General features: G+C 45.2%; 1 protein-coding gene across 2 annotated transcripts; it reads right to left on the reverse strand.

Annotated features, from left to right (window-relative positions):
- Positions 1-69: 69 nt before the first annotated feature.
- Tp53i3 (tumor protein p53 inducible protein 3) lies at positions 70-16,224 on the reverse strand. Of its 2 annotated transcripts, none has more exons than XM_050125856.1 (6): positions 16,200-16,224; positions 7,053-7,235; positions 3,824-4,091; positions 2,434-2,643; positions 960-1,156; positions 70-361 (listed from the first exon to the last, which is right to left on the reverse strand). In XM_050125856.1, the coding sequence occupies exons 1-6, from the start codon at positions 16,221-16,223 to the stop codon at positions 179-181; spliced, it is 1,065 nt and encodes a 354-aa protein (XP_049981813.1). In that variant the 5' UTR covers position 16,224; the 3' UTR covers positions 70-178. The 2 variants fall into 2 exon arrangements, with proteins under 2 accessions (XP_049981813.1, XP_049981814.1); XM_050125857.1 differs by lacking the exon at positions 16,200-16,224 and adding an exon at positions 7,887-8,098 and having other exon boundaries at positions 71-361.
- Positions 16,225-16,427: the final 203 nt, after the last annotated feature.

A 16,427-nucleotide genomic window follows, 5' to 3' on the forward strand; every position in this document is an offset into this window, starting at 1 on the left:
CCCCCCCCCCCCGCCGCCCCTCCCCCCCCCCCCCCCCCCCCCCGTCTTCGTGTTGAGTCACCGACAGAAAGCACACCTCCCTTTTTCTGCACATTTCCTCTTTTATTTCGTTACACCAGCTTTACAGGGGCGGTCCTGGGAGTAGACCCCACTCCCACGTTTGCTCCGGAGTCCTCCTTCACTGGGGCAGCTCCAAGACGATTTTGCCCACGTTCTTGTTAGCCTCCATGTACTCGTGGGCCGCTCGAATATCAATCGCCTGGTAGACCCTGTCCACCACCGGCAGCAGACGTTGGGGGCAGTCCTCGGAGAAGTAGGGCAGAATCTGCTCCGTGAAAGTTTTCACCAGCGCTTGCTTGTACTAAGGAAAAGAACATCAACCTGAAGAGAGGCCCTACCCTGCCATGCCCCACCCTGTCTGAGCATCTGAAACAGCATACCCCTTCACTTCCCATATGAAAGAGCATGCTTTCAAACCTCAATCTGTATCAGGTAAGATACAGTAAAACCCTAGTGTAACTGACAGACTTACATAGTGTCGATACAAAGGGATGCTCAAGCCTTATCTTCCCCATGGGTTGCGAAACTGATGGAATAACATTCCTAAAGCTGGCGCCTGCTAGAATGCTACAGAGGACTTTAAGGAACAGAAATTTGTTGAAGGTATAAGCTTATTTACCTAGTAGACTTTCTTAGTACACTGAGAAGAGATCTACCCTGAAAACAAAGCCTCGACTGTTTTGTACATAGAGAGAGAGAGAGAGAGAGAGAGAGAGAGAGAGAGAGAGAGAGAGAGAGAGAGAGAGAAGCATGGGATGGATATGCCGGAGGTTTCTGCTGGCTAATCTGAATATGTCTCTGACACACCTGTCCACAAGATGGCAGGTTTCTTTATGGGCTTCTCCTATGACTGGGTCTGTACAACAGTTTTCTGGGTGACAGACTCTTCTCCCACTCACCTTAATATCCCTAGGTCGCAACAAGCTGGTGATGAGACTGCCTCGCTTAAAAAGCAGTTTTGAAAACAGGGGTCCATTAACATCAGCGCCTCCTATTAAACCATAGAGAACCCAGCGGCCGTCAAGAGCAAGGCAGTTGACATTCTTCTCCCAATAGGATCCACCTACGCAGTCTAGAATAATATCAACTCCAACGCCTTCCAAAGGGGAAAGATTGATAGTAATGTTAGACACAAAAATTGGTACACATACGATTTCATGGTGCATCTGTGGGTATGTGGGTAAAGATAAATACAGGTGTGGCAATGCATGCCTGTAATTGCAGCACTTGGAGGAGGAGGCAGGAGGATCAAGCTCGAGGCTAGCCTGGGGTACGTAGTGAGAACTTGCCTCAAAATAACAAGTTAATACATGTCCAGTTGGGACTAAAAACGTTGGCCATAGAAATATTGTTGTAAATGGAATTGCATCATAGTACTCTATAACAGCATTGTAATATAGGGCATAATTTGAGTCCCCAGTCCCCACCTCATCCTAGACCTGGAATCTCACCTCACTCCCCCCTCACCCAAGTAATCCAGTCCCACCAGCATCCAGGCTGAGTAAGAGTAGAAAAGAGGAAACCTACTCCAGGTCACAGAGCAGATGCTTGTCCACATCTAAGTTAGAAAGTCTGCCCTGGGATTCAGTCATAGCTTGCTAACTTTGTTCTTGTCTCTCCTTTTTTACCCACAAGAAAACAGAAAAAGATGAATGGGGGGGAAAAGTCAGATTTGAGCTGTGTTGTAGCTCAATTGGTGGTGTCTGCCTCACATGCATAAAGCCCTGGACTTGGTCCCCAGAATCACATAAACCAGATGAGGTGGTGTATATCTGTAATCCCAGCACTGGGAAGATAAAAACGGGAGAATCAGAGGTTCAAGGTCATTCTTAGCTATAGTGAATTTGAGGCCAGCCTGAATATATGAAAACCCGTCTTCAAAAAAAAAAAATCCAGATTTGGCATACGCACATACGCGTGCGCGTACACACACACACACACACACACACATACACACACACCTGCCTGCCTGCTTATGGGGTTCTCACCCCAGCCCGACTTTGGCCGTCTCATTAGTCTGGGCCTCAGGCTTCCTGTTACCTCGCTATCGAGTGGCTGTTTGGGAAGAATGGGCCCTGGATAATTCTAGAACAACTCTGTGTGATTATGCAGTTTCTAAACATGTATGAACCATGTCACTTACAAGAATACACATTGTGGGTTAGGGATGTAGCTCTTGGTGGTGGAGTTCTTGCCCTGCATGGATATGAACAACACTGAAATAATCTTAGAACCCCCATGCTGGGTGCTAGTCTCTAGTAATCAAACACCAGAACACACCAGTTTGTCCAGGGCAGCTACAGTTCTTTCAGCAACCATGGAGATGAAGGTTTCATTTAACCATTTTTTTTTTATATCTGCTGAGTAAGTTACCTTTAGTGAATCTCAGTGTTGCTTCAGAAAAATCTTCTCTGTAATTGAATCCAGCAGCAGCCCCAAGATTTTCGGCCATTTGAAGTTTGTGCGGGGAGCCAGCTGTGACCAGAGGAATAGCGCCAGCCTTCCGAGTCAGCTGGATGGCAGCTGTGCCCACACCGCTCGATCCTGCATGGATCAGCACATAGTCTCCAACTTGAACATGGCCTGTGATGGAAAGTACATAAGCTGTTATCCCTTCTGTCCAACTATAGGAATACCCTATCCTCATCGCCCGACTCTTGGACCAAATGCCAAATAACTTGCTTTCTGAAGGAATACATTGACAGTTCTCTCTGTATGTATCTCTCTCTGTCTTTCTCTCTCTTTTCTCTTTTCCCTTACTGTCTCTGATCAAGGGGGAAATGGACTTTAGTTACAAAACTATTGGTAGCCACATGTATTATCTCTGTTTGAAATGCAAACTAACACCCAAATGCGTATATCTACGTACATACTTTTTAAAGCAAGAGAAGGCCCTGTTGCCCATTGTCATCTCCTGAAGCCAGTCCTCCTTCAGTCTGAATCTGCCTTTAGGTGGTCTTACTGACTCAGGTGTTGCACATAGACACCAGACTCTTCCACTCCAAATGGAGCTTTCTTTAGCATATTTTTTTTCTCAAAATGGGAAGCGACTTTTTGGTTTCACACTGAGTCCAAACAGGCTGGCATTCAAGGCCTTCGATCCACCCAACCTCATCTTTTACTAAGGACAACAACCATCCCTCATCTCTGAGAGCAGCGGCTGCCCTCCCTTTGAGACTTCTTGGTCTGCCTTGATGCTTATTTTGTCTACCACAGCCCAGGTCGTTTTGTTCCTAAAAGCCACCCCTACTCACATCAGGTTTCCCCACCTCGGATTCAATTGCTGGTAGAGAGGGAGCTATTTTCCCAAATTCCATGGCTGTATTTCTTCCTTTTTTTCTCTTCTTTCCTTTTTTTTTTTTTTTTCAAAGTTGAGGATCAAACACAGGCCCCTGAGCATGCTAGGAAAATGATCTACCACTGAGATACACCCCTAGTCTGCCTCTTCTATTGCCCTGGGCCCCAAAGAGAAGCCTGCATGATTTGAGGTGCATATTGCTCCTGGGTTTTGTGTTAAGATATTCATAGACCTCCCATCTGCTACCCATAGTTCTCACCGCCCCTGTATCAAGCCATTTTAACATGGTTTGATGACCTGACGTTGTTAGTGATACAGAAAGGTGGGGTAGGCTGTTTGGTGCTGGGTGTCTTAGAGGGCTGCTGGGGTTTGGAGAGGGTATCCCGGAGGTCTGCTGAGGTTTGGAGAGGTTGGCTCCGTAGGGGGTGAGGCCTGCTGTGTGAAGTTAGCAGCAGGCATCCTCACCTGCCAGATGTAAGAGCTGAAAGGCAGTAATCCAGGCCTCTGGGATGGCTGCGGCTTGAGACAGGGTCAGTCCTTTTGGGATAGGCATAAGAAGATCTTCATGGACAGTGGCATACTGAGCTTGTCCTCCACCAGGGAGCAAAGCCATGGCCAAATCCCCCATCTTCCAGTGTCCCTTGCAGCCAGGCCCCAGCTCAGCCACATGTCCTGATGCTTCAAGTCCTAAAATGCTACTGGCCCCTGGGGGTGGGTCATACTGGCCCAATCTCTGCAGAAAGAGAGGCATATGCATCAGGGAGGTGGTCACCAGAAACCTGTGTGTGCCGTATTCCTGGACCTCTAACAGCTCTTCCTCTTCTCAGAGAAAAGTCAGGATGAAGTGATGTGGGAGGGCCTTCTGTCTGTGTGTTGCTTTTATTGGTTAAGGAATAAAGAACTACTTTGAGCCTATGGCAGGGAAGAACAGAATTCAGTGAGGAAAGCTAGACTGTTTGCTGGGAGAAAGAAGGTCAGAGTCAGGAGAAGCCACGGAGCTGCCTGGAGACAGAATGCTGAAACTTTGCTGGTAGGCCATGACCTCGTGATGATGCACAGATTAATGGAGATGGGTTAAATTAAGATTTAAGAGTTAGCAAATAAGAAGTTAGAGCTAATGGGCCAAGCAGTGGTTTAATTAATACAGTTTCTGTGTGGTTATTTTGGGGCCGAGCAGCTAGGAACCAATGAGTGCCAATGAGTGGCTCATTCCCTCCAACCATGAAGTCCACTTCCAGTTTGGGTTTTGTTTTTTTCTATTTATTTATTTATTTTTATTTTATTTTTATTTTTTTGGTTTTTTAAGACAGGGTTTCTCTGTATAGCCATGGCAGTCCCGGAATTCACTCTGTAGACTAGGCTGGCCACAAAGTCCCAGAGATTAGCCTGCCTCTGTCTTCTGAGTGCTGGGATTATATGTGTATGCTACCACCACTCAGTGAAGTCCAGTTTTGTAAGTCAGGAAAAAGGAGAGGGAAGTGGCTTGGTTTATGTAAATTAAAGGCTTCAGGTCACAAATAGCAGTGAGTACCACAACTGATAGAGTCCTCAGCTAGTTAATTTATCCAAGTCCTGTACAAAGGAAGAAAGAAAGAAAGAAAGAGACCAGGGTGGGGAAATGGCTTGTCCAAGATTGCAAAGTAAATTATTAGAGAGACTGGGAACAAAACCGTGGAATTTTCACCAATCATTGTAATTTATTGAATGACAAACTGTACTTACCCTGGGTCTCAAATGCTTTAGACCACAAGGACATAAATGGGGTTTTACATCAGAACCCTTTCAGACTACAATTGCCTGGTCCCGACATGTTCATTTTAAAAAGTTCACCAGTTGATTCTGATACCCATTTCTTTCTGTGTGTGTGTGGGGGGGTGTACACGCACATATGTGTGTAGGATGCATATGGAATCCAGAGGTCAATACTGAGTGCTCGCCACCTTATATTTGATGCTTAGAGTTACTTGTTCAACTAGACTGGCTGGCCAGCAAACTCCATGGATTCTCCTATCTCTGGGGGTTTCTCCTGTTTCTGGGATGACAGGTGTGCACACACACACCTTTATTTTTAAGGTTTACTTTATGTGAAGTTGAGTTTTGCCTGCATTTATGTCTACGGGAGGGTGCCAGATTCCCTGGAACTGGAGTTACAGACAGTAATTCCATGTGGGTGCTCGGAATCGAACCCAGGTCCTCTGGAAGAGCCCAGGTCCTCTGGAGAGCAGCCAGGGCTCTTAACTGCTGAGCAGCTCTCCAGTCCGCACACCTGGGTTTTAATTATTGGCTTGGCCGTCCAAGCTCAGGTCCTCGTGCTTGTTCTACCGCGGTTCACCAACAGAGTCACCGTCCCCACCCCTGGTGCACAGTTCTGGTTGACCCCAGCCAGCTCAACTGTGAAGGAGGCTGTGGTGGAAAGTGCCGGGTATCAAACCCACAGCCTGCGACTGAGCTGTGCCTTACCCTTCCTTGTATACATCTGCTTCCTTTCGCGTGTTTGTTTTTGTGGTGCCGAGGACCTTGAGCATGTTAGGCAAATCCTCTACCACAGTTACATCTTTGGCCCTACTTCATTTCATTTTTCTAGTTGTTGGTTTACCCACCAACCCACCACCACCACAAGTTCTTTCTTTAACGCCTAGGCTGGCCTCAAACTTGAGGCAATCCTCCAGCCTCAGCCTCCACAGTGCTGGGATCATTCATTATTAAAATTGTAGGTTACATCAGTGGTGAACATTTATAATGTCAGCAGCATTCTGGAGACCGAGTTGGGACGATCTCAAGTATGAGACCATCCTGGTCTGTGTAGGGTTAAAACCATTTTTTTACTTCTATTTTTATTATTTATTTTATTATTACCATCAAAATTATTAAAACAATTTTAAAGTGAAAAATTAAAACAACAAATAAATAAAAGTTGCCCATTAGCGTTCCCTCTTTTGGTTGGACTGTAACTTTTCTTTTCCGAGCCAGTTTGTTTGGGTTACTTACAGGAGTATGGGTGAGAGGTTATTTACATTGTAATTTAATCAGACCGCATTGGGTCACACAGTTTGCTTCCTTGGCTGTTCCTGGGTTACCTGGAAGCCAGCCTATTTTCAAAAGAGTCTGTTTAAAAAAGGGTAATACTCTAACTAGGCTTTAGAATTAACTGGGTAAAATTCAAGGCCTGTGAGAGAAAAATCCTTCTTTTTTCAATTTGGGTTCCAAGGGTACAGCAGTCTAGATTAAGTCATTAAGACTGTGAAGAGACCATGTCTAACTTTGTTCTAGGTCTTCCTTTATCTGTAAAATATAAATAGGCTTGTCTGCCGAGTTTTTAGGGGCAGCCGTCTCCCCCACCCCACCCTCCTGTGTCAACAAATGGTACTTCCCTGCCCCTTTCCGGGAAAATGATGAGGGAACACATAGTGGGCTGTGCTTTGCAAACACCCCTGTTTTGGCTGTGGAGGATCACCCAGGGCTTGGAGCATGTTAGGCAAAGGCTAGCCCAGTGAGCTACACCCTTGGCACAGCCCCTCATTTACAGGAATAAAGTGGCCGCTTAGCTTTGGGCCTCAGAACCCCCAGGACAGCTGTTCTAACGGGTGTTGTGGGCAACACCCCAGTCCCTGCTTTTTCTGTCTGGTCAGTTCACTGAAGACAGAGGTTGAGCCCTGGAGCCCACCCTGCACTGCTTGGTGGAACCCTTGGGTACCTGGAGTAAGTCAGCCCTGTTCAGGGCACTGGCTGCCACCTTCAGGAGGACTTCACCCTCTCCTGGGCTCGGCTTGGCCACCTCCTTGAGGTAGAGGTTTTCTGGTCCACCTGGCTGGTCAAAGTACACTGCCAGCATGCTGTCTGGGTACACTGGGTGGGCAGCAGGCAGAAAGCCCAGGCTCTGAAGGGAAGAGGGGTAGGGACACCTGTTAGCATTCAAGAGCCTGCCCTTGGGGTCCTGACAGGATCCGTCCTCAGCTGCAGCCACTGAGAGAAGCTCCTGTGCACGTTTGCTCCTTTCCCTTTTAAAAGGTGGGCCTGATTCTTTCCTTTCCATCTCTCTTCAGAGGAAGTGGCTGCTGCTGTGGCTCCTCTCTCTCTCTCTCTCTCTCTCTCTCTCTCTCTCTCTCTCTCTCTCTCTCTCTCTCTCTCTCTCTCTCTCTCTCTCTCTCTCTCTCTCCCTTTTCCTCTCTACCTCTCTCCTCGTCCCCCTTCTCCCTCCCTCTCCCCTTCCCTCTTACCTTCTATAACCCACTAAATAAATACCCACTTTCTCTGCAAAAAAAAGGGGGGGGCTGGGCCTGCCCAACTCCTATCTCCTTCTCCCTCTTTTTTTTATCTCTCTCTCTCCACATCCCCTCTCTCCCTCTCTCTTTTTCTCTTGTCCCCAGGGACCAGCCTCTGCCCCCTACTCTCTGTCCTTTATTCTGCCCCTTCTCTCTCCTCTTCCAATAAACCTCCTATGTGAATCTTGTTACATGGTTCTCTATGCAGCATTTTTTAAAGTTACAGCAACACCCCTGTGCAGCACCCACTGCAGATGGCTGCTCACCCAGATCCTGGATCCTGTCTCCCAGGACCCTGCAATCCCTCCACAGGCTCTTGGTCCTGGATGACACACTTTGAAACACTGCCCAGGGCTGGAAACACTGAAGGGCTGCAACAGATTACCCTGTTTCAGGGTTGGAATATCCAGTCCTGTCGACAGGCCCCTTCAGGCCACGGGAATAACTTAACTAAGCTGGTTTAGCAGGTACTGCCCGTCTTGGCTCCTTTGGGTGCTGGTGACCACACCCCAGAGCCAAGGGCCCGCCCTCAGCTGCCACCGGACTCTGAACTCTGAGAGGTCCAAGGGGTGGGACTGAAGGGAGCCAACCCAAACTGTTGTCCTTTTTACCCTTTTGAAGCAAGATTAATAAAAACTCAGAGACAGATATTGGGGTTCAATCTGAAGACCAGAAAACAAAGCAATCAGCCACTGGCTCTTACCTCAACCTTAGTCTGAAAATGGTGATCCCACCTCCAGGAAACCTCAGAATGAGACTGTCTGTGAGAGCTTTCTCCTCCCATTTTATAATCCTCTCTCGTTCTGGGATTAAGGACGTGCACCACTATCGCCTGATTTCTGTGGCAAACTAGTGTGGGTGTGTGTCATTCCTGCCTGGTCTCTAAGACTGACCAGTGTGACTGTTTTACCTTTCTGATCCTCAGACAAGCTTTATTTATTAAAATACAAATGAAATGCCAGTACACCTTTAAAATGGCAGTTTGGGTATTCCTTTCCTCAATTTAGGGGACATGGAAGCTGTTCCAGTTGTCATTATAGGAGGCAGAACTTCCCTCTTTCCAGATGACTTAGACTCAGCCACAACCTGAGACCCAGAGCCATCCATTTTCCAATCAAGCCAGGCTCTCCTCTGTTCAGGCTACAGCTTCGAGGTGGGGTGTACATAAATTCACCGGGACTGTGCTCCACAACTCTGTGCTTTGATTGCTCTGTAATGGTCCGCATCTATTGCAGAGCGAAGTTTCCTTAATGAAGGGAGAGGACTACACTTATCTGTGGGTATAAGACACTTGTTTAGAGCAGAGTGGGGGATTTTGCTGATTTAGTTAGATAGAGCTTGGAAATCCTCCTCAGAGATCTGACTTCATTAGTTGGCTAGGTTTCCAGCAGCAGGGGGTCTTCAGTCCAGTTACAGAGTACAAACGTGGTACAGTTTGTCGCCATCTGTACCACGGTGGCACTGGTAGGGTCATTGTGCTTCACAGGTGTCACGGCTGGGTAGAACTGGTGGTGGCTTCCCTCTGTTGGAAGCTTGTATGTGTAGGACCCAGCCTTGATAAGCTTAATAGAGGCCTGAGTCTCAGTAGTTTTCCCTAAGGCAATATCTGGTTGCAAGAAAGACCATAAACTGAGTCTACCCAGGGACCACACAGGAACAGACCATCCAAAGGAAATTTCTGATGTTTCAACCCGTTGTAGATAGGATCATCTGCCAGCACGGATTAGCCAGAAAACCCCTAGACAAATGTCAGCCAATCAGGGGTCCTGAACCTTAGAAATCCCTCACCCCTACCTTTGTCACTATAAAAACCCAACCTCAACTGAACTCAGGGCTCTCCGATTATTCCAATATGTCGGACACACGGAGAGAGTTTGCGAACTTGTAAAGACTCTTTGCTTTTACGTACGGGACTCGGTCTCCTTGTTGTTTTGGGGGGACTTCACGGATCTGGGCATAACAGTATGACCATGAATCCTAGTCCTCAGGGAGGAGGCATTTGGATCAATTCCAGCTCAGGAGTCTCTGGGTCCAGTGTCTGAGTGGACATGGTGTGTTCAGCAATAGGGATTTACCCTCTACCTCTGGGAGGCAACCAAAGGCAGTAACAATAGTCTTGAATGTTTTGTGAATCTTTTGGACAACCCTGTCCAACAACTCAAAAGGGAGCTTCTCACATCTGCATCAGGATTTCTTGACTTTGATACAATTGATGTTTAGGAATAGGCAATTCTAGCTGGGCAGAGGTGGCACACATCTTTAATCCCAGCACTCGGGAGGCAGAGGCAGGTGGATCTCTGTGACTTTGAGGCCAGCCTGATCTACAAGAGCAAGTTCCAGAACAGGCTCCAAAGTTACAATGAAACCCTGACTGGAAAGACAGAGAGAGAGAGAGAGAGAGAGAGAGAGAGAGAGAGAGAGAGAGAGAGAGAGAATAGGCAATTCTTTCTTTGTTATGGGAGACTGTCCTTTGCATTATATGAAGTTTAGCATCCCGACATACTCAATGGTGTCTAAAACAACTGTCTTCAGACATTATCAGATGTCCCGCCCTATTGGGGCACCAGCAGATTAAGAGAATATATGGACATCTCTTGCTTATACTTTGAGCTACTCTAGAGGATGACACGGGACCATCAGTTCAAGGGCAATGTGGCATCATGTCCCGCTGACCTGGAGCCAGAGGGACAGCAAGCAACCTCCTCTAGCCATGGAACCCCACTGGGCTATGTACCTGGCCTAGCTCGGGAGTTTTAACTCAGCGTCTAATCCACCCTTTGTGTTACAGATACCTTTTGTTGTCCTAGTGAATCTCTTCTGAGAGTCTCCAGGGTTACAAAGCCTATGCAAAACTTGGTTTAGAGGAAACCGGGAAAACCGTGGTACCTTATGAACCAGGTATTTGCACCTGGCATTGTATTTTCGGAAACTTCAGTTTGTTTTGAGTGTAAATATAGGAAAAAATAAAGATTCCAAGAGGCAAAGGGAAAGCGCTTCAGCTCACCAAGGCTGAGGTCCCTGCAGCCACAAAGGCTTTCATGCTCAAGGTGTCTCTGAGTCTTCATTTCACGGACCCCCATGAACCCACACACCCGCGCCACGTTACACGCGACGTTGGTGCCCAACGCCTGGTATGAAAACAGAGAAGCCAGCCACATTGAGAACTGGAAGGAACACTCTCAGGTAGGAGGAAGACTCCAGGATGGGCAGGGCCATGGAGAATTTAAACTCCCATCTCAGGAGCAACAAAATGCACAGTTGCTAAATGCTTCTGCACATTTTTTAAAGAAAGCAATACAAGAGATCCTGCGGCAAAGAATAAAAAAGAGAAAAAGGAAACTTCCCAGTAGAAAAAGGGGAAAGTAAGAAAATCTTCCCTATAGAGAAGAGGGAAGGAAAGGAAATAAAAGGAAATTTATTGAAGGAAAAAGGAGAAGTGATTAGTCAAGAAAAAGGATTTTCCTGGAAAAATATTGAATCAAGTCCTAAAAATTAAAAGGCTCCATAAGAGGAAAATAAAGGAAAGAAAAAAATCTCTTCCCAGTTGATATAGAGAAAGGAAAAAAGCTCTTTCCAATATAAAAAAATTGAAACTAGTTAAAAATCAGAGCTCCCTCCCTATGGCTGCAGGCTGCCTGTCAGCTCTTTCAGAGGTGGGTCAGCACAGAGCTGCTGTATCTGAATAACAACAGGTGGGCCTCTGAAGCATGATAATAAAACTCAGAGACAGGTATTGGGGTTCAGCCTGAAGACCAGAAAAGCAAAGCAGCTAGCCACTGGCTCTTACCTCTACCTCAGTCCGAAATAGCGATTCTGCCTCCACGAAACCTCAGAATGAGAGTGTGTCTGAGAGCTGTTTCCTCCCGTTTTATAATCCTCTCTAGGGCTGGGATTAAAGGCATGCACCACTGGGATTAAAGGCACTGCCTGGTTTCTATGGCAACTAGTGTGGCTACTGGGATTAAAGACGTGTGCTACCACTGTCTAGTCTATGAGGCTGACCAGTGGGGCTGTTTTACTCTCATATCTTCAGGCAAGCTTTATTTATTAAAATAAAAATGAAATGCCGCTCCAGACCTCACTGCTGCAATCTGAGTGAGCTCAGCAAGAATTTTGCTGTTGGCTTAACTTTAGTTAAAAATTGTTATTGTTTTTTTCTCAGAATGGGAAGAACTCAATATTAAAAGTCTCGTCATGAGAAATGTTTTTATTTTTCCCTAATAGTGGGAATAATTCACTATCAATAGTCTATTCATGGGAGAAGGAAGATTTCAAACAAGCCCAGCTGCTATTAGGAACAATTGAGGTCAGAGCATAAAGTATTAAGTCAATGCTATTTTCGTTCCCAAAGATATTAATCATTTATTGTAGAGAAGATGTTCTCTTGATTGCCTAATTAATGTTTAGATAAATGTTTAATTTTCACAGTAAATGAACTAAAAGAATGGGATTCATGATTTTAAACTATATTATCGGGTATGATCTTGTCTGTTTATCATTACTGAAAATATGACCCTGTTCTTTAAGTTGCTTTCTAAAAATTCTTGGTTAAATTTGATAAAAATGCAACGCCTGAAACAAGTTGGGTTATTAGGTTATTAGCTAATATGGCTACTATGTTAAAAGCTCACAGAAGTAATCTTTTACTGACAAAGGTTATAAATTGTTTCTCCATTAAATAAAATATAGGTAAATTGTTTGAGCCACACTGTTAATAAGTGGCAACTTGCACTAACATGTTACTTGGGATCTTTAAGAAGGGTCCTCTTTTTAAGATTTTATCAAAACGTTCCATGAGTATCGCCTAAAGTTACCACTAAAATCCATAAGATTGTTTTTATGCCTTTATAGATGTCTTATGCATGAAAGACTTTGCAGATAGAAGCTGGAGTTAGAGTTGCTCAATTATTGTTGCCCCCATATCCGAAAGGTAAAGCAGCCTATTATACAATAAAATGTTTTAAAAATACTTTTTAAAAAAGATGTTTTGACAAGCTGTTATTAATGATGTGAGGCCAAAGCTAAAATTGCAAGTAAATGACATTGAGATTCAGGCCCACTGGAAGCTAAAGCTGAGGAATCTGTAACTTTTCAAAATTCTTAAAGTCCCAATTGGCCTTTGCAAGAACGCTCCACTTGGCTTTTAGACGCTGAAATCTTATCTCAGGTGGAGCAAACTGTGAAGTGGATTAAAACATATAGACCTGAAGGACAGAAAAGGAAATATCTGTGTGGGTAAGACAATGGCCCTTAACTAAAGAAAAATTACAGGCGCTTAAGGAACTGATAGAGAACAGTTAGGTGCTAAGCACATCGAGGAAACTATCAGTCCTTAGAATTCTCCTGTATTTATAATCAAAGAACCTGGAAAATATTCACTGATCTAAAAGCTATTAATAAGATAATTTAACCTATGAGATCTTTACAGCCTAAAATTCCTTTACATAAACAGGATAGAGAAAAATTTGCCTTTATAGTACCTACTTATAATAATGCCTAGTCTGTAAAAAGATATCAATAAAAGTACTTCCTTAAAAAACTTTTAAATAGCCCAGCTTTGTGTTAGTATTTTGTAAATTACCCACAGGAAGTGGTATGTAAACAATTCCCTCATTCTATTGTCTACCATTACATAGACAATATTTTATTGTTGACTGCTTCTGATACTGATACCTTGGAAAGAATGTTTAGTGCAGTACAGAAAAATTTACCCTGTTGGGAATTATAGGTCTCTTCTTAAAAAATACTAAGAGGAGATTATCTTAACTATTTAGGATTTAAAGTAAGTAAACAGAAATTCAGCTACGAAAGACACAAACTAGAAAAAAAATCTAATCGCAACATAAAGAAGATGCTTGTTAAGCAGAAGGGGATATCAGGAACCCCGAAGATACATACATAATGCTTTACTAACTTCTACTTTAGAAATCTTTAAATGCCAATGAAACAGGGACAGCAGCTGCTAAAAGACATTGGATAATGGGGGGAAAATGCTGAATCAGGTTGTTAGGCTGGGAGCCTAGGCCCCAGTCCCTGGCATCTATCTCAGCCCACAGGCCTGGTCTGGACTTCAAATCCCAGCAGGTGGAGTCAGGACCACTCCTGGGGTACTTAAATGATTCCCCAAAAGAAGAACACATGGTCCCCTTTTCTTTCTCCCGGGGGTCGCATTCCTGTGGCTTCCCGGTTTCCCCCACGGGGCCACCCGAGAGCGCAGATCTTCCATTAAACCTGGATATTTCTTAATTCGGTTTGTTTTGATTTGGCTTTATTGGGAATTTTTGCGTCGTCAGAGAGCTCGGTTAGGAAAATATTCCTAACACAGGTCAGCCCGTGTAAAACCAGGGAAAGTGTTAAGTTAGGGCCGAAGTTATGCTCATGTTACCACAGGAGATAAAAGATTATAGATCCCATCGAAACTGATAAAAATCTGACATGAGCAAGAGGAATCTCTCCTGCTTCAGCTGCTGAGATGCCTCTGGGAAATAAAAGGCCTTTGGAGCAGACAGCGAATCCTAACACCTGGGACAGCTTAGTGTTTGTGTGACAAAGGCGAGGGGAATGACTCAGGAACCTGAATGCTGCAGATCTGTTCCTTGATATACTTATTTGTGGCAATTATGCAGGTAACGGACAAACTATACATATTGGGTGTTTATTTCCAATCCTTCCATTAACATAGCAGTCAGTTGAGGAGACATTCCTGTAGTGGTTACTGAATCTTCAGGGCTACCTGGTCCATCTGACGAGAGGTCCTTCTCAGCCAATGGAGGAGGGTAGAATGATTGACACACTGCAGGAGTACAGGGTATGCCCCTTTGCATTGGGAAATGAGCTCAATGCCTAAAAATAACTCCTCAAGTATGGCTAGCCATAGTCAATACTGCCCGAGATTACCATAACCAGTTTTCTGTGCTCCAAGTGTCTGCTTTCAAAGGGCAGGAGATTAGATTAATGGTACCAGTTCCAGAAGTCTACTGTTCTGTGAGATGTGGGTTATCAGCAAGGGATCTGATCGGGTGCGCTGACAACAGTTTAAGAGTGAGAAGCCTCGAGTGTTAATTCATATCTCCCAAGGAGACATCACAGACTGGTTTTCTGGTCTTCCTTCCCCATCTCCTCTCTAGGGGCCTGGAAAGTCATCAGGTAGCATTGGTATCCATTGAACCTGGGCTTTTTCTATTTCAGTTTGGTTTGGTCAGATTTGGATTATTGCATCAGAGGAGAGGCTTATGGGGTTCAGAAACTTTTCAACCTCTGACTGATGCCACTGGTATTAATCACTCTAATCAAGGATTACTGTTTCAAAATGTTGGATCCCTTGATGAATACTTGTGCTCGTATCCTCACCCCATCCACTCTGTGTGTGTGGGGGGGTTGATAACTTATGAATAATACCACACATGGATAGAGTGGGTCTTTTAACATTAATTAACCTAGTCTAGATAATCCCTTACAGATATGTTCGAAGATTTGTTTCCATGGTGACCTAAATCCCACAAAGTTGAAATCTAGATTAATCATTGTATTTTAACCACAAGGCTTTACCCTACAATCTGCTACTACAGTCCCAACTTACTATGGGGCTGTGCATGCTTTGGAGGGATGAGTTGGTGGGCCCATGTCCTCATTATTGGTGTGTGTGTGTGTGTGTGTGTGTGTGCTTATTGGTGTGTGTGTGTGTGTGTGCTTATTGGTCTGTGTGTGTGTGTGTGTGTGCGCGCGCGCGTGTGTGTTCGTTCTTCATTTTCGGAATCTAATGTCACACAACTGGGCTCTTGAGGGAAGTCATGTGTCTTTGAGCTGTAGCAGGGTTGGGGGAAGCTGTGATGTCCATTTCCTCCCTGTGCTATCTGTACTTCCTCTGCTCAACCAAGCTCTCAGTGCTTGTCCAGTTCTGGGCAGGAGCATGGAAGGATCTCTCTTCTGGGAAGATAAAGTATGTTTGGAGGAAGGAGTGGCCATCTTGTATGCAGCTCTGGGATGGCTGCAGTGGTTGGTAGGAAGGCAGTACAAATCTTTGGGGGAGAGAAGATGGACAGAGGCAGTCTTCAAAACTGGGGAAAGTACTTGAACAGGTTACAGTGCCTGATAGGACTATGCTCATTGCGCCTTGGGCAAACCCCATGGTGCAGGATTTGCAAGCCTGAGCCACAACACCCAGATGTGCCAGCAGACTAAAAGCTCTATTTGGTGTGTGGGGGATGGGGATCTGGGAGAGGGTCAATACTTCGTCAGGGCCACTTGACCCTAGGACTCTCTAGTCCATAGGAGTGGTCATCTCATTAACTTTTCCTGAATACCTCCTGTGGAAAAAGAAAAGGACCAAAAGTGGAGAGAAGGAACTGGCTAAAGTAGTTTGTCTTCAAACGGAAGAGACCATCACAAAGCAGTGGGTGGCCCACGTGGCACCCTTTGTGTTACGTAGATTGTCCTATTTCAAGGTTCACTGACTCCTGGCTAGATCAGTAGTAGGTGTGTGGAACTCTACCCTGGTTGGGATGATCCAAAATTTAGGGTTACCTAATTATTTCCCAGTTGCTAATTAAGTAAAGGTCTGTATTCTAAAATCCTCTTACCTCCATCTTTTGCCCAGAGCTCATCTGTCAGAATATGTTGGAATATCTCTTGAGGTCCAGAAACTCTGATCTGCGGCCACAGCCATGGCTGCTCATTTGATAGAAAAGTGAGCTGGAAGGATTAATTTTCCTGTTTCTAGGAGGGTTCCAGCAACTCCAAAGGTCCTGCACAGTTCTGCTGAATCACCCTGAGGCAGCAACTTCTCTCCTTGCACAATCGAGTTCAAC

This window comes from Alexandromys fortis, unplaced genomic scaffold (assembly GCF_014885135.2).
Source record: "Alexandromys fortis isolate MF-2015 unplaced genomic scaffold, M_Fortis_MF-2015_v1.1 scaffold_252, whole genome shotgun sequence".
In the NCBI taxonomy this organism is placed as follows: Eukaryota; Metazoa; Chordata; class Mammalia; order Rodentia; family Cricetidae; genus Alexandromys; species Alexandromys fortis.